Source organism: Conger conger, chromosome 1 (assembly GCF_963514075.1).
Source record: "Conger conger chromosome 1, fConCon1.1, whole genome shotgun sequence".
Taxonomy (NCBI): domain Eukaryota; kingdom Metazoa; phylum Chordata; class Actinopteri; order Anguilliformes; family Congridae; genus Conger; species Conger conger.
Genome location: NC_083760.1, coordinates 66,723,568 through 66,751,439, shown reverse-complemented (window position 1 = coordinate 66,751,439; position 27,872 = coordinate 66,723,568). Strand labels below are relative to the sequence as shown.

The following is a 27,872-nucleotide window of genomic DNA, read 5'->3' as shown; positions in this document are numbered from 1 at the left end:
ACCACATTTATTATTCCATTCACTCACAATATGCAGTTGTGAAGCACACACAGACACAGACCCACAGACACACAGACACACACACACACACACACACACACTCACACACAGGCCACACAGACTTAGAAACACATGAATACAAATACACACTTTACTTAGAGTAGAAACATTTGCCTCACTTCATCGGAGCAGACCTTGCTAAACCTCAGTTAGAGACAAATGACACAACATTACAATATGACACAATGTGATCCAGGCCTCACAGGCCAAATGTTTAAGTGCTGACACATCAAATCACACCTTTAAAAAATGTCATTTTTACAAAGTATAATAAAGAGAAATATCATTGATCCAGTTTTTGTTGATTTGTTGGTGTTCTCTGGTTGGAGATCAGTTACAGTCATAAACAAAGTGTCATTGATCCAGTTGTTGTTGATTTGTTGCTGTTCACTGGTTGGTCAGTTACAGTCATAAACAAAGTCATAGCTGCTCGGCTCCTTTGGAATTGGGGGCGGGGCCTCTGGGATCTGAATGTTCTCGAGGTCCAGGAGGCGGAGCTTCATTTCCATACTGAGCAGTGTGTCCAGGTCAGACTTGGTGAGGTCACTGGTCATCTCCTTCCCAAGAAGGGCATTGAGCCCATCCATCCACACAGAGTACTGGAACAAAGTGACATGTCATCATTTTACTAAAGAAATACGTATAGCCTAACAACCGACAAAATAAATTATAAACACCTTGAGAGGGTAATAATATATCGATTGAACAAATACTTGCCACAATGTTCTTAATATTAATTAATATTATATGAGACTCCTTACCAGGACTACTCCACAGGGACTAGACCGCAATAAGAGATGGTGAAGCACACAGAGCTCAGAGTAACTGAACAGTGAAGACTAATGTTTCGACGTCAAACTATGTCTTCCTCAGAGCCAAAAACAGAAACAAGGGGTACCTGGAGGTGTATAAATACCCTCCCATCAATTACATAGTGCAGGGTGCGCATGTGTCAAGAGCATGTTGTGGAAAACATATCCACATACATAGAATAATGTGTTACTGTATGCAACATGATCAATGTTACAAGAAAAAGAAACCATCAAAACATTCATCATAAAACAACATAATGTAGAACAATAACAAGTATGGGCGCAATTAACAAAACTGAAAAATAGAAATGACAGAAAACATGAGAGACTGAGACACTTGTTTAACCCATAAGGTTACATTACATTACATTATTGGCATTTGGCAGACTCTCTTATCCAGAGCGACGTACAGTTGATTAGACTAAGGTTCCACCTTAGTCTGATTAGACTAAGGTTCTACACTATTAATTAATTCTATTAAACTGAGATGGGGAAATACAAATGTGTGATGTCACTGTAGCTGTAATATAGCTTACACTTGAATTTCAACAGTGCCATAAATGGTCGGTTGGTTGCATTTCCAGGTGAGAACCCACTATGCTTTTCAACAACAAATCCCCAACTAAAATTTAAATGATAAAAATCTAACAAATGAGTAACAGAATGTGCATGGCCTGTAAATTATGTTGGTAAATTTGTGGCCTTGGGTAGGGATGTCAGCTGGGAAACTAAATAATCCATGTGACACAGGCTGATTCTTACCTCATGCTTGTCAGGAGCGATGAAGTTCAAATACTCGTCTGACTCATAAAGCAGAGAGAAGGCCAGCTCCAGCAACTCCTGCAGCGAGACAATGCCTGAATTGAGTCCGAAATTTAAATCCTATTCACTCCTCCTCATTTCCACATGCTGCTGTCCCGCTGAGACAGTAACTCACAGAGCTGGAGCATTGCAGACACAGCCATGGGGACACAATGGGGTGGCAGTTACAGTCAGCATCCACCTCTGCCTCCACCCCTTCATTACCACAACATCACGCCCTTCTCCAAATAAACACATCCACCCCAACATGTTGGGCACTTGAGGGAGTCTTGCGTTTGACAACCGGAGATTCTCCTTTCCTAGGCTTACATGTTTATTCAGAAGCTCTAATATGGTTTAACGAGCATTACTGACATGCTGCTTTTATACAGCTCTGAAGGGTGTGCACTGCAATAACTTGAGGGTAAAAGTGAGTTTTCTCCCTCTGGTTATAAACAAAACTGCATCTTCAGGGCATTCTGGATACCCAGCTCCCATGCTATAGTGATTCTACTTGTAACTTGATCCTTTAATAAACAATATTATTGCATTGCAGAGAGAATGGTAAAATTTGATTAGTTGTCTTCTTTTACACTGAGTATGGGCATAGTACAAAGCTGCACTGTGCTGTGTGTCCATGTTGCCTTCAGCATGAAAGAAATTAGGTCGTAGACTTTTGCAGCAATTTTTTAGACAGTATTTTCTGAGATGGAAGTAATTTTGGCAGAGAGAAGAATGGAAATTTTGTGTTCAGGCCAGCGAGATCTGCCGAGCGAGGGAGACAGACTTCGCCAAGCGCCCACGCAAGTGCTGGCAGAACATCTCTGGTCTCACCTTATTCTGCTTGAGGGCCCCCTTCTCCTTCATGTGAGGGCAGTCCTTTCCAGTCACAACCGCTTTGATATCAGCCACTGGTACTGTGGTAGAGGGAGGAAAAAGTGAAGGCAGAAAGTGAAGGCAGAATAGAAAAGGGTAACTTAATCAGCAGCCCAACAGTAGCCTAGCATGGAATGTAGAATTATTCTGAGCGACAGGAACATTCATGGATTGCTGACACATGCCGTTATTTGGATGTCTGTTTCCTGGATGTCTTCTTTCAATAAACTGCTGTGTTAATATGTGTGTTAATGCTTGAGAATGCCCCCATGCTGGCTTTTTTGCACACTGCCTGGAACTTTGCTCCATGAACCAAAATTGATTTTGATGTAGCTGGATTCTTTATTATATTCTGTATCTGCTATGCAGATTCCATTATGAGGAGAAAGAGCAGTCATCTGGCAGTATGGGTGAGTGTTCCTGAGCAAGACACCTAACCCCCAATTGCTCCTGATGCGCTAGTTGGTGCGTTGCATGGCAGCAGTGAGTGTGCATGTGATTGGGTGAACGAGAAGCATAAATTGTACTGCCCTTTGGATAAAGGCGCAATATAAATGAAGACTGTTTACCATTTAAAGCAATCATACTTTTTTATGACTGATTGACAGCACATGGTAGCACCACCCATTACATGGTTTATGAATTGCCCTTAATAAACAGGTAGTCTATGTTTTTACTATATATTTTGTGTTTTTGCTTTAAAGGCACATGGGCCAATTGGCAACTCTTCCTGAGATTGGGGTACTTACGCTTTTCCTGCAGGGAGTCATGGGGTACTTCAGCCTGGGGGTTCTCTTCCAAGTCCCCGTAATGCAGGACCTTGTGATTGGGTGACAGACGACAGTACCAGAACTTATCTGGAATACAGACAAACAAAGATAACTTATCTGGAATACAGACATACAAAGATAACCTATCTGGAATACAGACATACAAAGATAACTTATCTGGAATACAGACATACAAAGATAACTTATCTGGAATACACACATACAAAGATAACATATCTGGAATACAGACATACAAAGATAACTTAACAGGAATACTGAAGAAGAGGTGGCTCAGATTGTCATGTCTGTGAATGCGTTCCTTTACAAAATCAGGTGATGGAATCAGTGGTGTGCTGGTGCCAAAAAAAAAACTGCAACTGGAAAAGCTATCACTTTGAGAACACACTCCCCAATTCAGGTTTCGCCTAGAACATCTGTGGTTTTCCATCACATCTGTCAAATTAATATCCAGGTCAGCCATCCTCTATGCCACATCTCATATGATACACATTATATAAACCCTGAGAATGATTTGAGGATTGATTAAAGACTAATAGCCTCTTACCGCAAAAATAAATTTGTTTTTATCCTGCACTACAGTACTTCTCCCTGATTGAAATAGTGCCAAATCATCACCAGCCGCCAGAAGAATGTAGGCTGTTGAACTTGAGATGAAAGGGTGATAACACTGGCCTAATAACTAATTAATTTTCTGAAAACAGTTTTGGTTTTGCTTTACTGTTGTTTTTTTTTTCAGTTTACAATTCATAATGTTTTTATATATATATAACTTTGTAAATAATGCAGTGCATAATCTGCTGCACTAAATATTCTGGATGGCTCATGCTGAAAAGCCCATTAAATTAGCCAATCCATATGACTAAAATCAATGCACAGCATCTGGGCAGTTCTAATCCAAAACAAGCCCTTTGTTTACAAAGACCCCCCATCCACCTCTACCCTGCTGTTTTAATTTACCTGATTAGTATTTTCTGTATATGAACCATTATATTGACATACTAAACACATTATCATTTAATAATGACAAAGAAAGTGGGTTGCATGACATCAGGAAGAAAGGGACTTGAGGTTGGTCTTAACTGTATATTCATGTCCGAGTGATAATTGAAATGCTCAATTGGAGGGCACAAAGGTAAGAGTGGCAAAGCACCTGCCTTGCAAATTGCCTGAAAGATGATCTTTATTGAATTCAGAAAGCTTGTTGATCCAGCAAGTGATTTTAAAGATACATTTTTAGGCCTTCCATATTTCAAGATCCCCTGACTTCCCAGACCACAGTGCCCTCATTAAAATGGCTGTTGGAAACCATAAAATGGAACCATAGTGCTGTTATACTCTCAGGCCCCATGATTGGCCTGAGAGCCACTTATGAAATATGTTAATGTTAAAATGTTAATATTTAATGTGTAAATGTGATATAACTTCAGAGGGAAAATAGATACAACTCTTTTATTTCTGCACTGCACTTTAGCATGGCTGAGTGCCAGAAACTATGAACAAGAAAGTCTTTATAACATTACATGGACATTGTCACTTATCCGGAGTGAATTAGCAAATTGCCAAAGTGGAGAAAATCAGAGTTAGTTTCCAGAATACAAAACTGCAATATCACCAAGAAAGCATGTTGTATTTTGATTAAAAAAACAAAACAAAACAAAAACAGACAATGCATGTAAATCATATGTGAACAAAATTTGGTGTCCTAAAACATAAGAAATCAATCCAATAGATCCCCTACAGTCAGACAAAACAAAGTAATTTCTTAAAAACAGAATAAATAATATTGGCTAAAACTGAACAATTTCCACATGAAGCCTGTTGCAATTTGCCATAGATATGAATATGAGCAAAGCAAATAAATCATGTAGCAAAAACACACATAGAGTGTTGCGAGTGATACCAATTTAAGACTTCTGGGAGTCAGTCTGAGTATTTCTTAAGGCATATGATGTACATGGTCATATGCATGATACAGGTAATGCAGCAGACACAGAGAATCAAACTGAGAAGCGTGAAGAAATTCAGGTGAGCTCTTCCATGTTAAATGTACAATTTTATTAATTTAGGTCATACAATACTGTGTTATTTTACCTACTGTACGGTAGATGCACCAAGTACCCATCCTGCCGAGCCCTCACAATGCTGATTTAATGATACTTATGATGTACAACCACATCCCTTGGCTTTATGTTTTTCACAGACTCATCCTTAATGCCTTTAATTCCAAATATCAGCACTCTGGAACAAATCTGACACAAAGTTACCATCTCACAACACACAATGAGTACACGCATAAACAAGTCCAGAAAAAAGACAGAGGGACACAAGCTAATGAACCCCACAGAGAGTTGGGGGGCTGAGATTCTGGGATTTCTGGGTAATTTAATCTTCTTCCAACTGAGAAAAGAGCTCATTTAACCAGGCAGGCTGATAACATTTCCCCTGAGCTTTACAACACATTATTCAACCACAGTCAGCAAGTGTGGAAAAGTCTATTAGGCTGAAAGATCACAACTATATCTGAAGTAAAAAAGCCGTAGTTTAAGGGCAGCAAGTTCTATATTTTTTTCAAAAACAGCTTTTTAAAAAAAAGATAAAACTGCAAGGCTACATTGGTTTGTGACCAAAACGACTGAACTCCCTCGGGTCTCTGAAGTTCAGGACTCACATCAGTGTGGAACAGGATATTTTTGTAAAAGTTGCGAACAGCACATGAAAGTGCACATAAATTAGTTGACTCCTGGGGGTCACGTGTGGGTTCAGCAAAGTCTAAGGTATGTCAGGGCAGTGTGTCTTGCAGGTTACTGATTTCAGAGGGGACCGTTTATCAGCGGCTACATGTGCATGAATATGAAAGAGCCAAAGATTTCTGCTGTCTGTGAGTGCAGTGTTTGTAATGTTTGCCTGCAGAACCAGACTCCAGTGTTTACGCAGACAGATGATGTGGAATGTCCACCTTGCCCAGAAAGAAATGAGAGGCAGGCAAAACATCATCAACACGCTTTTGAAGCAGCTTCACCCTGATAAGACCATCCCTGCCCTTCCTGCAGCAAGGTGTGCAAATCAAGGATTGGCCTCCACAGCCACATGAAATGGTATCAACGCCAGCAGCAGCGACGAGCCAAACCACCCCCCACCCCACTCCACCCGATGGAGCATCGTCATCATGGATCTTGGATGGAGTCGGCTGTTCCACAGCCCATCCGCAGCACAGCCTACCTTGCCTCCTTCTGGTGCTGATCTTGCGGAAGCAGGTCCCTTCACACAGGCGGTTCAGCCTCTGCTGTTTGATCAGCTCCACTATCTCAGGCTGGATTTTCTCTCGTAGCTCCCTGTGGTGGGTCAGTAAGAGCGCAGAGGAGACATGGAACATGCTGGAAGTATGGATACTATAAATATTACTGTATATGTAAGGTGGAAAGGCTTCTCTTTTTGATATGACAACTGTGCATACATGGCCCTGGAGAATGGTCCCCGCCAATATTATCATTTTATATTGGATGGTACTATTATTTTCACAAAATAATGAAAAAAAAACAACTAAACAAAGCCGAATGTAGACCTGCTGATAAACATTCAGGAATCCACAGTAGGTGAAACAGAGCGCTTAATGACTGCCACTAGGGGATTCATCTTGGAGACATCTGTAGTTGACAAAAATATGTGATTATTTCTAAGAAAATGTATTTCGGAAGAAAACCCAATTTGAGACCAAGCAGGGATAGAATACAAGATATTAGGGTTACACTTGTATTTGCAACCATTTTGTAAAATGCTTGTGTTCCAAGAGCCAACTCTTAGGTTATTAACATTTGGTCAGTCTCTTATAGAAACTCAATATAGAGAACATTTTACACAATTATTACAGATTTACCTATTTTGGACAAACCAATGGCCAAAAGAGGAAGATGGCTGTGATTCCCTGGACTCACAGAAGCCCCAAAACAACTCATAAGTGGCTTCCTTGTACTCACAGGACGGGACGAGACTGGAAGTCTTCCTGGTTCATCCTCTTGTAGAGTGGAACTTCAGGATCTCTCTGTAGCTCAGCCTCTGCAGGCAGGTCCTAAATAGGTTTTGGGATTAGGCCAGGAGATCTGACCTCACACGACCCGGTCCTTTGAGACCTGCAGCACCTGTCATCAAACAGAGATCGACCTGAATCAATTGTTGTCAGACACAGAGAAACTGGAACCATTTGTAATCAGAGAAACTAATGTCAGACATATGTGTCAAGGTTACTTGAGTCAACTCAGATATTGATTGCTCATTTCACCTATTCAGTAAGACATACTGTAATAAGCAGATTTCTGGAACTCCATAACTCCACACTTAGGAGGTCAGCACCACTGGAAGCAGGTCATTGATCATTACCATGAGCCTACTGCAATTAGATGGTATTGATTGACATCATGCTTCACATGTTAAAACATTTTCCATTGTATTATGTACACAAGGATGGAGTATTGTATTAGTATGTTGGCAAATGAACAAGAAAACAGTGAATCAATTAGTCAGACTTAAGCAGATTTTTTCTCTACTCAGCACCCCTGAGACAGTACAGACAATGCTTATTTATTCATTATGCTTTGCCATGGAGACACCCTTCACCAGAAGAACCAACACAGAGAGAATTCTACAAATTGCCATGTATCAGTATTACACAGATGGATATTTGCCATTTAGGCATCTGCAATATGATAATTCCAGACAATATACATATTTTCAATAGTGCCATTCTTTATTTTTTATAACTCACATTTTCTTCTTTTCATGTATTGTAACATCTGGGATGGTGAATGAGCCGAGCTCCCATCCCAGACCTCATCCCCATGCGCATTGTCTGTTTCCCCATGTGTCGCCCAATCACTCAAGCCCAAAGCTGCTCCAACATCTCTTTCTCTGTCCCCTGGGAGCAGCTAAAAACACTGGCAGTCCCCGCATCTCGTACACGAGTGAGACGAGAGGAAATTCAAAGGGTTTACCCCTGGGCTATTGTACTCTGCAGAGACATGTCTGCCATGATCCACTGGCAGAACACGTGTGGCAGCACATTAATAAATCAACCTGCCCATGTGTGCTTTGCTATTTGCATCAGACACATTCTTTATAGTGCTTGACAGATAAAGGCCTGTAGAAAATGTACAGCAGTGACCTAGATTTCACATAAATAGAATTTTGATGCCTAGGCAAAGGGCCTGATGCACAATGTAAATGTACAGGTTTATCACAGCTTCTGTGGAGCCCTTCAGCAAAGTACTCACCTCAGTTGGCCCAGTAAATGTCCAGAAGCATAAATGGACAGTATCATGTATTTTATTACATAGCTCTCAGTCTCCCTCCTGGTCTCCCTCAATCATTTCTGCACTACTCTGCACAGACAGCCAAGCTGGAGTTGTGTTAGGGCATTCTCTCTCTGTGTGTGGAAGGTGAGAGTGATGGGAGATTGAGACGGTTTCTGTGAGGTTAAATTGTGATCAGACTGCACAATATCAATCAGACAATGCACTGCCCAGAACAAAACACAACCACAGAGGATGTGGTCGCATCAACAAATCCCACTGCAACAAAAGATGTCTACCCCCGACCCTGCATTCAGACGCAAATAAATATAACACACACTGACAACATTAAATACGGAGAGAGAGAACATCTATTCAAAATGTGTGCCCAGGCTTTATGATTCAATAATACGAGTCAACAAAATGAGATTATTGCAGCCAGCGTCAAGCATTTGAGCTGAAATTGAACATCTGCTGTTTGCATGGCGGTTTTTTGTTTTTCAATTTGGCGCTGGAGATTACATGCTATTTAATTAAAGATGTGAGTGACAGAAGGTTCTGCTTAGAGTTTAATCACTTGTGAATCTATTTGCTTTTGCAATGAGTTAAACTGGGTCAGTGCATCAAAAAATGTGATTCTTCTTTTTTCCAAACACAAAATACAATTTTCGTAAATGTCTCACAAAAATCAGCTTCAAATAAATATCTCAGGGTAGATTACTAGAGTAGCCTTGTCTAATCCACTAAATAAAAAATGACTAGTCAAGTATTTGATGTGGATTGTTTGGCTTATCTGAATGGGGAAAGGTAATTGCAGAACATCAGACAACCACTCTACTCAGTTTTAATATTCTCTAAGCCGTTCAGGGAAACCATCCTACAACACGTTCATGTCGCATTAATTTCTCCAAACATACAGTACAGTACTCTGTATCACAAAAAAATACAGTTTTGTGTGTACTTTCAAGAACGACACTTATTTTAGTAATGGTTAATGGGCTGCATCTGTAACCACAAAGCAGTTATGAATTTAAGCCATGTCTCAAAAAATCATTAGACATTGGTTAATTCGACATGTTGTCATTTCTAGAAGAGAGAAAGTAAATGTGTAAACATATTCATAAATTATAATGGCCTAATGAGCGAAGGGACAAAAGTACATTTCAGTCTGTAAGTAGTTGGACAAGACTAGATAATGAAAGCACAGAACAGAAATGGTATCACTGTCTAAATACTTATAGACTGCACTGTATATGATTGCACAGAAGAATAATTTCATTTATTAGGGATCAGACGATTCTTCTAGATATTTTCTGATTACTGGTTTAGCCAAAAAAGTTACTCTTGACAAAATGAGAGGCTCATGGAGCTAGTAGCCAAAAGTAGTCAACTGCTCCCACTCCCCTTGAATATTTCCTCTTGTTTTGACTTCTACTTAGGTCAAAATAATGTGGACTGTCAGAGTTATAAGATATGCAGACATGCATGTAAATGTAATTTACATCATAAGCTGTGGAATGAAAATATGCTAATATTTAGTGTGGATTTCATATGGAACGATGAGAATAAACCCTGTCATTATCTGAACTGCGGATGCATAGGCAAGGCTCCGTTTATTCCAGTGTGGTCTATGCTGATCATCTGACACTGCAACACACCAAGCCAGCCCTGCGCCCCTTTCCTTTCTGTTCAGGAATAAAGCGGGCGTAATTATGCCGTCTCCCCGGCATTGAGCTCCAGCTATTATGGAAGTGATGAAAGAACACAAAGAACAGGAAGCAGTTTGGTGGGTCTGTCTTTGTGTCTCTGAAAGCCCTGCATGATGTCACACGAGCATGCTGGAGCAGGGCCTGATGAGCACGTGCCAGCAAGGATGGCCACAGACAAGTGGCACCCCCCAAACACTCCCCCAAAATGCATATGAAATTATTCAGCTCCAGTTTTTTTATTTTTTCCAGTTCCTTTATTAAGGAGAGCAGACAGACCACTCTCCTTTTGTATTGCTCTGCTTTATTCAGACAGGTGGAAGGCAGAGAGGGTGACACACAGAGAAAGGGTGATTGATAGGTCTGACGATGCCATGGTGGGAGATTGGCATATGGCTCCAGTGGCCACCTATAGACGGCGCCACATGCCTTGCTATTCTGTTCCAGGTTTTGAGCAACACGGTGTTAATGTTGTGGCTTGTCCTCAGTATACAATTCATATTCAGGATAAATACTCAAATCCCTTTCAGAGATTTTCATTCCAAATTTTTATTTAACTACAGGTACCTCAGCATAGAGGGTGTATCTACAGAATATGTCAACTTGAACTTCATCATTGATTATTAGTAACCAAATCCTCACCCTCTTAACAGGCCTACTCAAATTCTGGTTTCATTATTCTGTGAAGTGCTCTTCCTGTTTCCCCATTCTTTGTTATATAAATAGAGCAATCAAGAAGCATTATTCTCTCATTGGCAACATTTCCTCTTCTCAAAAACATGATAACTCCCATATAATAGCTATTAAATGATACCTTCTGACGTCTAAAACTGGAATCTTTCAGAGAAAATGTGAACAAATCAAGACCAACAACCTCCATTGTAGGGTGTACTCTGAAAAACAAAATACAGAAATTCACATATTGTCCTCTGAAGAGAGAGGAAATAAAACTCTCATCTCTTTCTCACATGACACAAAAAACATTCTAAATGTCCCTTCAGTACCATTCGAAATGCTGCATAAACTCAACATTTCATTTTATACTCAGCACTTCACTACCTATTACCACAAGGCAGCTGAAACTATATTACCTAACATGAACCTTACCTCTAGACATGCTATCTTAAGATTTTTCCAAATAAATGAATGCATATACAGTAGTATCCGTCTGTGACAGTGCACTTAAAAGAAATTGATTGATTGATTGTTTTAAGTGGAATGCAAATTCCGCATAGACCCCACCCTTCGCAAAAGAGCTCTCTAGATAATTCTTGCATTATTGTTCAACCTACTCCAGAAAAAAATGTAATAAAATAAATAAAATAAACCATTCAAATAAACCATGCAACCTCTACTATAAGAACACAATAAGCACATCATCACTACCATACAATCCATATGTGCCTAATTTTATGATTGTCATACTTATATATAAAAAAAAAAACTTTAAACATGCAGTGGAATCAGATGTGCAGTAGTTACAATGAATCCCGTTTCTATGGAAACTTTACACAGCAAGCAGATACTGTAACCTCTAATCCTCCTCATAAAGGTAAGAAAGGAACAGGACCGAAGAAAAAAGAAAGGCATACCATGGAGGATTTCTTTCCTTGCTCCGCTCCTGTGTTTACAATCAAAAAAGTTCACCTCCCTCATTCTCAGCCCCGCCAACACCCCCACAATGAGGACGCTCAGCCACCAATAAAACAAGAGGATATTCTAGCAAGCTGTTGGTAGCTTTGTAACATCATAGTGCAGACTACTGGAATGATACCTCTTTCTAAAATACAGCAATACCTCAATCATACCATAAATTGCTTAGGAATTGTAATCTGGTACTGATATCAAATTACATTAGTATCATAATCTTATTTAAAAAATATAATCTAATCTAATCACTTTTGGATTACTTATGGACGACTTCTCTCATAAAGTCTAAAAGGGACAATATTTACGCTATCAGAGAAAATGGACTTATTCAGATCTTATTTAACGCTGAACATTGGCATGAATCCCAACCCCAAGATACTACTGTGTTCTCAGTGGTTCACTTTTTTGTATCATATTATTTTTCTCTGGGAATCTATTTGTTCATGCAAGATGATTGGTAGTGCATGATAACTCAACATATAATAGGGATAAATGGTGCTCACTCTCCTATCCCTACCCAGAAGAAGCTGCCACGAGATCCCCCACTCTTTCTCTTTTGCATGCTGGTGCCTTGATTTTAGCACTGAGGGATTGTTTGAGTCCTTTTCTGTTGTTTGGATTAACATAGTCTGATGCATGTGACTAAACCAACAGTGTTCCTTGGGGACTTCTTTCCTTACGCCACAAGTCAATGCAATTTCAGATGGCTGTACAATAAAAGCAAATATTTACTCAAAGGAGCAGTCTGGGCTTTGTGATTTTTTTGCCACTGTGAAAAACATATCCCCCAGCAAAGAGGCTGTCTGCAAAGAGAACAGTATGACAGGTCTCGCAAACAAGATGTAGGAGCGCTGCTCAATTCACCTGCCAGACAGCCTTTTATCATACGAATAAACCTGGCACTTTGCACAAATCTCCAGTCTCACATAGAAAACAACTGCCATTCTTTGACATTCACATGAATTAATATATAACAAATTAGTATACATGTGTATGCTTACTCATGAGATTCATTTCTGACTTGAACTTTACGATGAGAATCTTTTTTATTCTTTATAGGAAACAAATAAAGCCTTACTTCTTTATTATGAAAATGAAAAGTCAACAGCATGTATGACAGGGAGAAGGCATTGTCGATTATGACTGCCCATCAATGGACATGTGTTTCAGTGCCAGAAATTCACTGTCAGTACAGGTTTACGTGCCCCATAGGAAACAGGCGCAGGGCATTCATATTCAGCTGCTATTTGTTGAAACATCGATTAACATGGTGAGCCACCGGAGTGGATATCCATTAGGTTTAGAATGTGGCCAGCCTAATGTGAAACTTCTTATTATTTGGTATCAGAGATACAAGTGAAATTCGAAAAATTAGAATATTGTGCAAAAGTTCATTTATTTCAATAACTCAACTTTAAAGGTGAAACTAATATATTACATAGACAAATTACATGCAAAGCAAGATATTTCTAGCCTTTATTTGTTATAATTTTGATGATTATGGCTTACAGCTTATGAAAACCTCAAATTCAAAATCTTAGAAAATTAGAATATTACATGAAATCAATCAAAAAAGGATTTTAAATACAGAAATGTCGGCCCTCTGAAAAGTATAATCATGCATATGTACTCAGTACTTGGTTTGGGCCCCTTTTGCACGAATTACTGCCTCAATGCGGCTTGGCATGGATGCCTGTGGCACTGCTGAGGTGTTATGGAAGACCAGGATGCTTCAATAGCAGCCTTCAGCTCTTCTGCATTGTTCGGTCTCATGTCTCTCATCTTTCTCTTGGCAATGCCAGTTAGGAGTAGGGAGGAAAAGCAAGAGTGAAAAGGTGGGAGGGAGTTCCAGAGTTTGGGGCCAGCTACACTAAACGCCCTGTCACTCATAGAACGGAGATGTGCAGTGGGGGTGAGCAGGAGGTGGGTATTGCTGGAGCGTAGGGTGCGGGTTGGTCAGGTGAGTTTGCTGGCCAATCAACCACAGTAATCCCATAGTCATTGAACCAGGTTTTGGTACTTTTGGCAGTGTGGGCAGGTGCTAAGTCCTGCTGGAAAATAAAGTCAGCGTCTCCATAAAGCTTGTCTGCTGAAGGAACCATGAAGTGCTCTAAAATTTCCTGGTAGACGGTTGTGTTGACCCTGGACTTAATAAAGCACAGTGGACCAACACCAGCAGATGAAAAAAAATCTACACTGACTGTGGAAACTTCACACTGGACTTTAATAATAATAATAATAATACATTTTATTTAAAGCGCCTTTCATGTCACCCAAGGACACTGCACAGTAGTGGCAAGTGGCAGTCATAAAACAACATATAGGGACAGACACTGTACACTTATTAAAAGACACTATGCAAAAATGTAGACAATAAAATAAAGTATATAAAACAACAAACAACAATAGGATGGCACATGGCGAGAGTGAGATGGAGGGGTCAGTTAGGAGTAGGGAGGAAAAGCAAGAGTGAAAAGGTGGGAGGGAGTTCCAGAGTTTGGGACCAGCTACACTAAACGCCCTGTCACTCATAGAACGGAGATGTGCAGTGGGGGTGAGCAGGAGGTGGGTATTGCTGGAGCGTAGGGTGCGGGTTGGTTGGTATGGGGTCAGGAGGTTTGAAAGATAAGATTATGTTGGGCTTTGAAAACAAGTAGAATGATTTTGAATTGAATACGGCATTGCACAGGGAGCCAGTGTAGTTGATGGAGGATGGGAGTGATGTGTTGCCAGGGCCTAGTGCGGCTGAGAACTCTTGCAGCGGAATTTTGAATGTATTGGAGTCTGTTTAATCTCTTTGCTGAGATACCAAAGAGAAGGGCGTTACAGCATTTAAGCATCTTGGATTGTGTGTCTCTCCATTCTTCCTCCAGACTCTGGGACCTTGGTGAGACGGGTGCGTGGGGGTTGGACCCAAAATGCACGACTCAGAAACAATAGTAATATAAAGACCCCTCAGGGCTTTATTCGGGACGAATCCCAGGAGAGTAGTCAACACAAGCAAAGTCCATACACGTAGATCCAGCCAAACAAAAAGTAAACAAATAAAAAGCACGGTGCCGAGGGGCTGAAGAGGCAAACTCGTAGTCGGTAAACGTGCAGGGAGGTCCGGTAGCAGGAGAGCTGTCAGCGGGGCTGAAGTACAGGCGGACGGCAGGCAGAGTCGTAGTCGAGGGCGATGCGGAAGTCGAAACCATAAAACAATCAGCGAGGCAAAAGTACAAAGACGGTAGGCGAGGACGTGGTCAAAAACAAGCGGTGGTCAACAAAACAGAAATCAATAAACTATGGTCGGTAAACAGGCTTGGATCGTAACGTGTAATCAATAATAGAAATGCTCAAGAGTTGCTTTGGAGTTCAAGAGGCAGACAATTTCGCGAAGAACAGTTGCGCGACTGGGCTATAAATGCGGGTGTAGACAGGTGTAGACAATTAGTTAGCGCGTAGCAAGGAAATGGAAAACAGGTGCGATGGATGACAAGTCTAACAAGGAGATTAGTAATCGTTAGTAATAAACCTATCCTGCCCTAGCATTAGTAAATTAGTAAATGACATGCACGAGAAACGTAAGGTAACATGAACACATGATTAGTCTTGTTAGTTTCTACCCAATCCTGATCTAGCGTTAGTCGTTTTAGTAAATAGACGAATGGAAATAATTAGGGAGTGAATGACAGAAGGAGCGAGAGAGAAAAGGCGGAACGCAAGGTTTGCGGAAAGACATGTAAAAGTGTATGCATAAACAACGACCAGTTAACGTAACAATAAACATAAATCAAAACATAATACAAAACGAAACTAAGACGATAACCATTCAACATAACAAGGTAATATAATCGTAACGAAACATAACTAGACATGACGAGAAAATAAATCGTAACAAGAAATAAACTAAACAACATGACGAACCTAGACTAACATAATACATGATAAGACACTACGTGACTAAGACAACATGAATAAACATAAAACATGGCGAGACAGACCTGAAACGTGACAGGACCCCCCCCTTAACGACCGACTCCTGGCGGTCCTTGGAATTTATCAGGGTGGTCACGATGGAAGTCTCTGATGAGCGATTTGTCCAGAATGAGACTGGGAGCGACCCAGGAACACTCCTCAGGGCCATAGCCCTCCCAGTCAACCAAGTATTGCACACCACGGCCCCTCTTACGAATGTTCAAAAGCTCTTTCACAGTGAATGCAGGGTGGTTATCAATGATGCGGGGGGGAGGGGGTGGGGGATCGGGGGGACAAATGGGGTGAGAGGATACAGGCTTAATACATGAAACGTGGAATGTGGGGTGAATTTTAAGTGAAGCAGGGAGTGACAGTTTAACAGAGGATGGGTTAATAATGCTGTGGATCTTAAAGGGACCAATGAAGCGGGGTTGCAGTTTGTGAGAGGTGGCTTGGAGGGGAATGTCCTTAGTGGACAGCCAAACGGAGTCACCTGGTTTGTAGGCTGGAGCTGGTGTGCGGTGTCGATCCGCGAAGCGCCGATTACGGTCTGCCGTGCGTAAAAGCGCGGCCTTGGCATCCCTCCAGATCTTAGCGCAGCGCTTCATGTGGGTGGCGAGGGAGGGAACGGCGATCTCGGCCTCCTGGTCAGGAAACAGTGGAGGTTGGTAGCCAAGAGAGATCTCGAAGGGAGATTTTCCGGTAGCGGCGCAGGGCAGGGTGTTGTGCGCATACTCCACCCAGGTGAGCATCTTGCTCCATGAAGCCGGATTCTGGTTAGAGACACAACGAAGTGCGGCTCCCAAATCCTGGTTGGCCCTCTCGGTTTGCCCATTGGACTGGGGGTGATAGCCGGATGAGAGGCTGGCCGTGGCACCGAGGGCCAGGCAGAAGGCTTTCCACACTTGGGAAATGAATTGTGGGCCCCGGTTGGATACAATGTCTGAGGGGATTCCGTGGATGCGGAACACCTCCTTTATCAGTACGTCCGCGGTCTCTTGGGAGGTGGGTAATCCAGGTAGGGGGATGAAGTGGGCTGCCTTGCTAAAACGATCCACTACGGTGAGGATGGTGGTGTTACCTTCGGAAGGGGGAAGTCCGGTAACAAAGTCCACCCCAATGTGGCTCCAGGGTCGGCTGGGCACGGGCAGCGGTTGGAGTAGACCAGCAGGGGCTTAGTGGGAGGCCTTGCTTCTGGCGCAGGTGGTGCAAGCCTTGATGAAGCGCCTGGTGTCAGGGATCATGGAGCTCCACCAGAACTTTCGTTTAAGCACCGCCAAGGTGCGGGTAAAGCCGGGATGGCAGGACAGGAGGGACGAGTGAGCCCATTGGAGCACCGGTGTCCGGGCAGCAGAGGGAACGTAGAGACGTGTTCCCGGGTTGGACCTGGGATCGGGTTCCTCCCGTAGAGCCCTCTGGATCACCGCCTCAATCTTCAAGGTTACGGAAGCAACGATGCAGGAACCCGGGAGGATGTTCTCAGGCGCCTCACGCTCAGGACAGGTGTCGAATTGTCGGGACAGGGCATCTGGTTTGACATTCTTAGACCCCGGGCGGTACGTGAGAGTGAAGTTGAACCTTCCGAAGAACAACGCCCATCTAGCTTGGCGTAAGTTCAGTCTCTTGGCCGTCTGGAGGTATGCCAAGTTCTTATGATCGGTCCAGACGATAAAAGACTTCTCAGATCCCTCCAGCCAGTGCCTCCACTCCTCCAGAGCCAATTTGACTGCTAAAAGCTCTCGGTTCCCTACGTCGTAATTCCTCTCTGCTGGTGAGAGCTTCTTGGAGAGGAAGGCGCAAGGGTGCAGCCGATTGTCAGAGGAAGAAACTTGCGAAAGCACGGCTCCCACCCCAGTGTTGGAAGCATCAGTCTCCACCACAAACTGGCGAGTGGGATCGGGGTGCACCAGGATAGGAGCGGAGGAGAAGAGTCTCTTAATCTTGATGAATGCCCCCTCCGCCTCGGGACCCCAACGGAAAGGCATGGCAGTAGACGTGAGCTTGGTGAGGGGGGAGACCACTTGACTGTAGGATCTAATAAATCTGCGGTAAAAGTTGGCGAATCCCAAGAAGCGTTGAAGTTGTTTCCTAGTGGAAGGCGTAGGCCAGTCAGTGACCGCCTGAATCTTCTTGGGATCCGCCCTGATCTGTCCCCTCTCCAGGATGAAGCCCAGGAACTCGACCGTGTCTGTGTGGAAGACACACTTCTCCGCCTTAATGAACAGTTTGTTCTCCAACAGTCTCTGGAGAACTTGCCTGACGTGTGTTTCATGTTCCTTGGCATTGGTGGAGTAGATAAGGATGTCGTCCAGGTAAACAAATACGTAGCGGCCCAGTAAGTCCCGAAGAACATCATTCACTAGTGCCTGGAAAACGGCAGGTGCATTGGTGAGGCCGAATGGCATGACCAGGTACTCAAAGTGTCCAAGGGAGGTATTGAAGGCGGTCTTCCACTCATCACCCTCTCGGATACGAACCAGGTGGTAGGCATTGCGTAGGTCCAACTTGGTGAAAATGGTGGCATCATGTAGGGGATGAAAGGCGGAGTCCATCAAGGGCAGAGGGTATTTGTTCTTTACCGTAATGTTGTTTAGCTCTCTGTAGTCAATGCAGGGACGCAAGGAGCCATCCTTCTTTTGTACGAAGAAGTATCCGGCGCCCACAGGTGAGGAGGATGGGCGAATCAGTCCATTGGCTAGGCAGTCCCGGATGTATTTCTCCATGGACTCCCTTTCAGGTCTGGAGACATTGTATAGCCGGCTTGAGGGGAGTGTGGAACCGGGTAGCAGCTCGATGGCGCAGTCGTAGGGTCGATGAGGGGGAAGCGTCTGTGCCTGTGTCTTGGAGAAGACCGTGCCAAGGTCATGGTAAGGGGTGGGCACCTTCTCCAGGGTGGGCTTGGGGATCTGTGGTGGGTTGGGTGCACCCTCTGCTGGTGCAGGAGCGGATCGAAGACAGGATTGGTGACACTCATGACTCCAGGCTTGAATCAGGCATGAACTCCAGTCAATGGTGGGGTTGTGTCTCTGGAGCCAGGGTAATCCCAAAATGAGCTGATCATTAGGGGACCTGATGACGCGGAACTGAATCATCTCATGATGGTTCCCAGAAATGATCAGTTGGATGGGTTTGGTGATGTGCGTCATGCGGCAAAAGGTCTTTCCATCCAAAGACCGAGCATTCTCGGGATGGGGTAGTGGGAGGGTGGGGATGTCCAGTTCCATGGCCATTCTTTCATCGATGAGGTTAGCGTCAGCTCCGGAATCCACCAACGCATTAACCTGGATAGTTCTGTCGGGGAGAATCAACATAGCAGAAAGTGAGGGACGATGGTCGTTCCTGGCAGACCCTTCATGTCTGTCGAGCGCTCTTACCTCGACAGATCTCTTGGATCGGAAGGTGCACTGAACCTGGGTGTGTCCCAGCCTCCCACAATAGAAACAGGAACCGGTAGCTCTCCGACGTGCCCGTTCCTCGGTTGAGATCTTCATACCGGCACGGGACAGGTCCATGGGTTCGAGTCCTTCGGTTTGATTCTCCTCAGGTCGGGAACTTGGAACTCGCCTGGGGTATGGCTGGCCGGGTGGGGCCAGTCTCTCAGTCCGGCGTTGTCTGGAACGGTTGTCCAAACGGATGGTGGCACGGACGAGTGGGTCGAACTCAGTAATAGGTTCCAGTCGCGCCAACTCGTCCTGGAGAGTTTCACTCAGGCTGGCCAGGAACAGGTTAGCCAACGCTGCATCATTCCAGCTGGTGGCTGCCGCGAGAGTACGGAACTCGATAGAATGGTCCACCGCAGTTTTCCTGCCTTGGCGAAGGGCGATCAGACGTTGGGATGGCTCTTGGTCACTGGATGCATGCTGGAAAACCTTGCGGATCTCCTCGGCAAACTCCGGGTACCGGGGAGGGAATGAACCCCCGGACCACACAGCTGTCGCCCAGTCCAAGGCTCTCCCCTTGAGTAATCCCATCACGTAGCCGATCCGGCGGTCATCGCTGTTGTAGGTCTGAGGTTGCTGCCTGAACACAAAGTCGCACTGGAGCAGGAACGCCTTACATCTCTCCGGTTCTCCGCCGAACCTCTCCGGGGGGGGTTGTTGTGGCTCCCGGAATTGCCAGGTTCCCATGGGGTGGGAGGGTAGAGGTGCAGGCAGGTTGGCAGGTTCCTCCAGTGGGTGTGGCTGGACCGCGATGGCGAGTCTTCTCATCTCCGCACACAGCTCACGAATCTCCAGACGAAGTTCGGAGATTCCTTGCGAGTGTTGCTGGACAATGGCGCCTTGTTCCTGGAGTGAGTAGAACATGGCGGTTGAGTCAGCCGGGTCCATGTTGGCGAAATTGTTCTGAGACGGGTGCGTGGGGGTTGGACCCAAAATGCATGACTCAGAAACAATAGTAATATAAAGACCCCTCAGGGCTTTATTCGGGACGAATCCCAGGAGAGTAGTCAACACAAGCAAAGTCCATACACGTAGATCCAGCCAAACAAAAAGTAAACAAACAAAAAGCACGGTGCCGAGGGAAGAGGCAAACTCGTAGTCGGTAAACGTGCAGGGAGGTCCGGTAGCAGGAGAGCTGTCAGCGGGGCTGAAGTACAGGCGGACGGCAGGCAGAGTCGTAGTCGAGGGCGATGCGGAAGTCGAAACCATAAAACAATCAGCGAGGCAAAAGTACAAAGACGGTAGGCGAGGACGTGGTCAAAAACAAGCGGTGGTCAACAAAACAGAAATCAATAAACTATGGTCGGTAAACAGGCTTGGATCGTAACGTGTAATCAATAATAGAAATGCTCAAGAGTTGCTTTGGAGTTCAAGAGGCAGACAATTTCGCGAAGAACAGTTGCGCGACTGGGCTATAAATGCGGGTGTAGACAGGTGTAGACAATTAGTTAGCGCGTAGCAAGGAAATGGAAAACAGGTGCGATGGATGACAAGTCTAACAAGGAGATTAGTAATCGTTAGTAATAAACCTACCCTGCCCTAGCATTAGTAAATTAGTAAATGACATGCACGAGAAACGTAAGGTAACATGAACACATGATTAGTCTTGTTAGTTTCTACCCAATCCTGATCTAGCGTTAGTCGTTTTAGTAAATAGACAAATGGAAATAATTAGGGAGTGAATGACAGAAGGAGCGAGAGAGAAAAGGCGGAACGCAAGGTTTGCGGAAAGACATGTAAAAGTGTATGCATAAACAACGACCAGTTAACGTAACAATAAACATAAATCAAAACATAATACAAAACGAAACTAAGACGATAACCATTCAACATAACAAGGTAATATAATCGTAACGAAACATAACTAGACATGACGAGAAAATAAATCGTAACAAGAAATAAACTAAACAACATGACGAACCTAGACTAACATAATACATGATAAGACACTACGTGACTAAGACAACATGAATAAACATAAAACATGGCGAGACAGACCTGAAACGTGACACTTGGTTTCCAAATGAGATGCAAAATTTGCTCTCATCAGAGAAGAGGACTTTGGACTACTGAGCAACAGACCAGTTCTTTTTTTCTTTAGCCCAGGTAAGACGCTTCTGGCGTTATTCAGGAGCGGCTTCACAAGAGGAATACGACATCTGAAGCCCATGTCCAGGATCCGTCTGTTTGTGGTGGCTCTTGATGCATCAACTCCAGCCCCAGTCCACTCCTTGTGAAGCTCTCCCACACTTTTGAATGGCCTTTTCCTGACAATCCTCTCCAGGATGCGGTCATCCCTGCTGCTTGTGCACCTTTTTCTTCCACACTTTTCCCTTCCACTTAACTTTCTATTAATGTGCTTTGATATAGCACTTTGAGAACATCCAACTTCTCTTGCAATTACCTTTTGAGGCTTTCCCTCCTTGTGGAGGGTGTCATTGATGGTTTTCTGCACAACAGTCAGGTCAGCAGTCTTCCCCATGATTGTGAATTCTACTGAACCATACTGAGAGACAATTTAAAGGCTCAGGAACCCTTTGCAGGTGATTTGGATTAATTAGCTGATTAGAGTGTGACGCTTTGAGCCTACAATATTGAACCTTTCCACAATATTCTAATTTTCTGAGATTTTGAATTTAGGGTTTTGCATGTTATGAGTCTATATGATATATTATTTTCACCTTTTTAAATAAAATAAATAATGAAATAAATGAACTTTTGCATGATATTCTAATTTTTCGAGTTTCACCTGTATAACTATAGATAAAACCTATGACCTTTTTACCAACTACCAATCACCAACTGCCAATATGAATTGAGCCATATAGAGGCATACACAGCCATACAGTTGTATGGACAAAAGAACCAAAAGCACACTCAAGGATGAAATGAAAATGGCAGGCTTTAATATAGAATAGCCATGCAGGGGTTGAATGCAGGCAAACTGATAAAACAGGCAATCAAGTTTGTACAAAAGTCCGAAAACGGGAAGGCAGTCCAAACACAGGGCAACGGTACAGAAACACAAACCAAGAATCCAAAAGTCCAAAAGTCCAGAAAAAGTTAGGTAATGGGTAATTCAAGATAGAACAGAGGCAAATCCAAACAAACAGGAGTCGGGGTACAATAAGAGAGGGAGTACACAGAGCAGGCAGGCAGAATGGGAAACCCAAACAAACAGAACAAAGAGCAGACAGGTAATAGGACAGGGTGGCTGAGCATCAAGGTAAACGAGCATAACGAGTGTCATCATTCACTTCCTGGTTTCTGTGTTTCCTGTGTTAGTATTCCGTTTCACGTTTTCTTTTTTCCATATCACATGTCCACACCCCCCGCACCATATATGTATTTCCGCTGTTGAATTATCTCACCCGTTCCTCGTTGTCTTGTCAATTGTCTTGCATTTAAGCTCACCTGTTTTTCTGTTCTGTGCCAGGTCTTGTGCCCTGCATTCATGCTTGTGTCCATTACTGACCAGGGTTATCGTTTGCCTGCGCCTTACCTGTTCCAAGTCCCTGTCTTCTGTCCTGTGTCGTTCTCCTGCCTGCCTTACCTGCCTCTGTCCAGCCCTGCTCCAACCCTCCTGCCTGTCTACCCATCTCTGTCCCGCCCTGCTCCAACCCTCCTGCCTGTCTACCCATCTCTGTCCCACCCTGCTCCAACCCTCCTGCCTGTCTACCCATCTCTTTCCTGCCCTACTCCAGCCCTCCACCCTCCTGTTCGCCTACCTCGCTGACTGATCTCCAGGTTCTGACTTCTGCCTGTTCCTGGACTTTGCCCTGCCTTCTACATATTTCTCCCATTTCTTGGACTTTGACCCCTGCCTGGACGTTGATTACGATTCTGCCTTACCTGTATTGTTCTGATTGCTGGATATTGACGTTTTCTGTATACTACAATTAAAGCCTGTTATTTACTACATCTTGGTGTCTGCATGCGGTTCCGATCAGTTTCCTAACACTTCATTCAATTCAATTGGAAATCAGGCTGGTAGCCTACCTGCTGTACCTCCACCATATTTTTCAGGGCTTAGTAGGACTATGAATGAAGCTCTCAGTTTCAGGTTTCATGGTCCTACTCATACCCCTTATTTTTATGCAGATATTGAATTTGTACCATGTGATTCTTATGCTGCCTCCAGCTAGGTAATCTTATTATTTCAGCAAGTCTTCATATTCATCTTATTCTTGGACAGGACCTAATGTGACATAAGGGCCATGAGTTCTGATTTAAAGAAGATAAATGAGAAATATACATGATCAATGTATTTTAGTTCCATTTGGATCTGGGTGGTTGCAGTCCCGGGTGTAAAACAGGCTATCATCTTTGAACTATCAGACAAACAAGCAACCTATTTCTATATGATATATTGATGCTTTATAACAGGGATAATCAAATTACAGTCCTTGAGGACAAAGAGGACTGCTTTTCCACCTGCCCTTTTCCTGGGTGTCAAGTGTGACAGTCTGGCCAATCAGTAGCACTTCTTGCTCAGGTAATTACCCGGGAGAAAAGAAAACCAGGGCTGTATTTGAATTTAAGCTAATGTCGCCTGTTGTACATTTGGATCTAAAAATAATCTGTCAGGGTTAACGATTGCAATTCAAAGAGTAAATCCTATAAATAGCACATGCCTGCCATCCCGGGGTTTAACCTGCATAGAATAAAGACTAAGTAATGCTTTGGCTTTGACTGAATCTGCAGTTCAATGAGGAAACTGTTTAAAACACCTGCCATTTCCTCATTCATCCTTCAGTCATGCAAATTCTCATTCAAATAAGCATTCCTGTTTGCACCGCATTGTTTTCACTTGCATTTCATATTAATATCTTCTTACATTATAAAAGCGAAGACTATTTGATAATGATGATCCTGCAAGAATCTGTGAGTACAATAGAACTGAATCAGTGCATGAACACTGATGCCGCAAAGATATGCATGCATCGAACTTGAAATACATAATACTTGAGATACTTAAACAGTAAAATGTTACTGCAATTCAACTCTAACCGAGTACAAACTGAGCCCAATGAGTACCATATGTACTCTAAGTGTTGATTTAACACTGAACATTTTACTGTGATTGGACAATGGGAGTTTATGGACATTTTTATGGATGGTATTCAAATTCAGACCATATTTACTTGATTCTAAAAGAGTAAAAGTAAAATACAAAAGGCCTTCTCTTTGATTATGTCCCACTTTGTCTGCCTGTGTGAAGTACAAGCACAGCTTTGGTAAGGACCATGTTAAGTTTAGTGATCAATTCAATGTGAACAAGGAAGAAACTATTATTTTTGGTCAGCCTATAGCCTAATGGCTGAGGTGCTTGTCTGGGACCTGGAAGGTTGGAGGTTCATGCCCCAGAGTAGGCACAATAAGTGTAGAGGTTGGACCCTTGAGCAAGGCCCTTAACCCCACATTCATCTAGGGGGGATTGGCCAATTATTAGTGATTTACCTTGGATAAAAGCAAGAAAAAAAAAAAAAGTATAGTTTATAATTATTGACCTAGAATAAAAGTAGTGATGTTGTCTGTGTGCCAGCAATAGCCGGTGACTTCTGGTCTGTGATGAGACTGCCAGCTCTGGCCCACAGCCCCACCTCATTTCTGCTGATTAACGGTCCTTCTCATCTGACCCCTGTGGACTGTAGAGCAGGGCAATGACTGCAGGTGCTTTGCAGCGACTTCAATGTGGCATCAAAAGCATGATGCTTTCATAGCACAGAAAACGGCTGGGTAGCTATTTCACTAATGTGGCATCAGTCACCAAGCATTCTCAGCTGAATCTCATCTAAAGAAGTATTCTGTTTATTTATTTATTTGTTTATTTAGTGACCAACGTGGGGCTAAGCATGTGGATTCCCCACCCTCATTTGGAATGGAAAACTGTGCGCAACCACAGCTATATTCATGTGTTAACCCCACTGCTGATTTGGGAGAGTGTACACATCCGTGGGTCTCCTCTGAAACACATCGAAACGCAGCTTCTGTTCACATCACAGATTACAGCTAAGATTGCAAAGAGTGAAGCTGGAAGAAGACTTTTCTCAACTGGCTGTAATATGTGCCTATGGGTGCCAGATTGAGTAGTGGGGGTCACTGGATAGGCATGAAAAACAGTTGCGGGACCGATTGAACCCTCCCATACCACCTGAACGCCGAAATAGCCCATGGAACTACTGGTCTGGATTCAACCTGTGGGGCTAATCCATGCACACCATGGCGCTTTAACCAAATGAGCCACCCAACAGCCCCCTGTTGTATTTCTAACTGAACTAGATATAGGGTTACAAGTAGAGTGTGTGTTGCACTTCTGGCATCCCATGTCACATCTCTGAGCCAGCAAAAACTCAAGTGTTTCCCATGCACAAAGCAAAAAACAACTTCTCATTTATTAGATTTAATTGTAATTTCATCGTAGCTGTGCTTATCGAAGGCAAGTCACAGATTATGTTGTGCTCATTTATAAAAGTGGAGATTTACTGAGGCAACGGAGGTCACAGAGCACATAGCCTTCTAGGATTGGATCCTTCATCCGGTTGGTTATAAATCCAGTTCCTTAACCCAAGTCTCACTCTCCCATCGCATGTACAGTCATAATAAAATAAAATTACACTGGATTTGGGTGTACACTGGTGTATGCTCCAAAGTATTTAGGAAATGATTCAGATTACAATTACTTGCTAAAACAATGTCAAATATTTCATTTAAATATTCAGGGTAAGCATTACATTTGTTGGTTGTTAATGTTTACCTTACGGTTTTAAAATCCAACAACATGCATTGCAGGGTAATAACTAGACTGTAAAATTGGTATAACTGGTATGTTTTAAACAGTTCAGGTAGACCTTTTTGACCTTTCCGTCTTTAAAAAAGCAGTTGATTACAGTTCTGGTGATTTAATTTCATATAAATGCAATTTAATCTTGTATGTAATTACAACTGGGAATATGAGAAAGGGCTATTTCCCTAGCTGCTTAATATGGTAAAAGATTGAAACATTTTTATTGCAAAGCAAAAACCAGTCAATTTGGTCTTCAAGGAGCACACAAAAGAATGCAAGACACACTGAAAAAAATTCAGTTATATTCTATGTTGATATTTCTGAGGGACTCACACACAGCAGTAGTGAAACTGAATGGAAAATACCATCCTTTAAAAGCAACAACAACAACAACAACAACAATGACAACAACAACAATAATAATACTAATTATAATAACACTATAATACTGAATTAAATAATGCAGCTATTGCACTTGACAGGGGCACCTACTCTATACATTTCCCTTGAACCCACTTTAAAACAAAGCATGCCTCTCTCTCTCTTTGCCTGTCCACACATTTCTCTATCTAGGCAACAACAAAGCCTCACATTGTAAGAAGAAAAAAGAAATCAATAAACAAGGTTCATAACACCCTCTGTAAAAAAAATAAAACCAAATTACTTACATGCCATTGTCACATCCATGCCTTTTCTCTTTTTTGGCCAAGTAATCACATCCTTTTGGAGGTGAGCAGCTGACAATGAGGGATGGTAATTTGGCAGGGTGAGCAGAGTGCAGAGGACAGCGAGCAGCAGATGGTCTGGGGACGTGCTCTTTAATGGAAGCACAACTCCGTCAAGCCATACGCACAGAACATCTCACTCACCCCCCTCTCTGGAATATAATTCAAGCCCAAAGAATAAGCGTGCAGCTTTACTGATGTTTATATTAGTGTTCAAGTCTGATTGGGCAGGGCCTCGGCTGCTCCGGCCAATAGCGGCGGGAACAGCTGGTCACATGGGCTGCAGCTGTAGGAGACTGAAGGGATGGGGGGAGGGGAGTTGCTGAAGGGGGGATCAGAGGTTGGTAGGAGGCGAGCTGCTTGCTTAAACAGAGCGGTCGTATCAGTGCCACAGTGCCTACCTTTTATGTCTCAGAGGTTGTGTTTTCCAGTTGTTGTAGCGTTTACTGTCATTGCATCTCTGACTGAGAAACAGGGTGGCTGAGCGTCATATAGCTCAAAACCACACCAAACTCTCCATCTTGTGAAGCCAGAGCTGGGGGTGCCGCGATTAGGATTCAGTAGCCATGGAAACCAGCTGAACTGTCCTGTCAGCCACCAGATCTACCTTCCACACCTCCGTATCCGTGTTTTACCATGAGCTCTCTGCGGCCATTCCCTTAATATTTACACAACGAGACAAGTCAACCAGTACACATGCGGAGGGGGAGGGAGACAGACAGGGAAAACCAGAAATGCTCATGCCTCAGAAAGCCATATTATTTATTCACGGGATGACGTCAGGAGATGTGTTGGAGGAAAATGTGTTTGTGTGTGTGTGTGTTGGTGGATGCATGTGTGTGTAGGTGTGGGGGATGCATGTGTGTGGGTGTGTGTGGGGGGGGTGCATGTGTGTGTGGGTGTGGGGGGTGCATATGTGTGTGTGTGTGTGTGTGTGTGTTTGTGTGTGCGTGTTTTTGTGTGGCTTTACTGTGTCAAAATG

General features: G+C 43.3%; 1 protein-coding gene across 1 annotated transcript; it reads right to left on the bottom strand.

Annotated features, from left to right (window-relative positions):
- On the bottom strand, positions 1-27,047 carry LOC133108958 (engulfment and cell motility protein 1-like). Its single transcript, XM_061218523.1, has 7 exons — positions 26,834-27,047; positions 7,315-7,476; positions 6,560-6,672; positions 3,299-3,406; positions 2,508-2,590; positions 1,635-1,712; positions 1-659 (listed from the first exon to the last, which is right to left on the bottom strand). The coding sequence occupies exons 2-7, from the start codon at positions 7,347-7,349 to the stop codon at positions 459-461; spliced, it is 618 nt and encodes a 205-aa protein (XP_061074507.1). The 5' UTR covers positions 7,350-7,476; positions 26,834-27,047; the 3' UTR covers positions 1-458.
- Between the last annotated feature and the right edge of the window lie 825 nt (positions 27,048-27,872).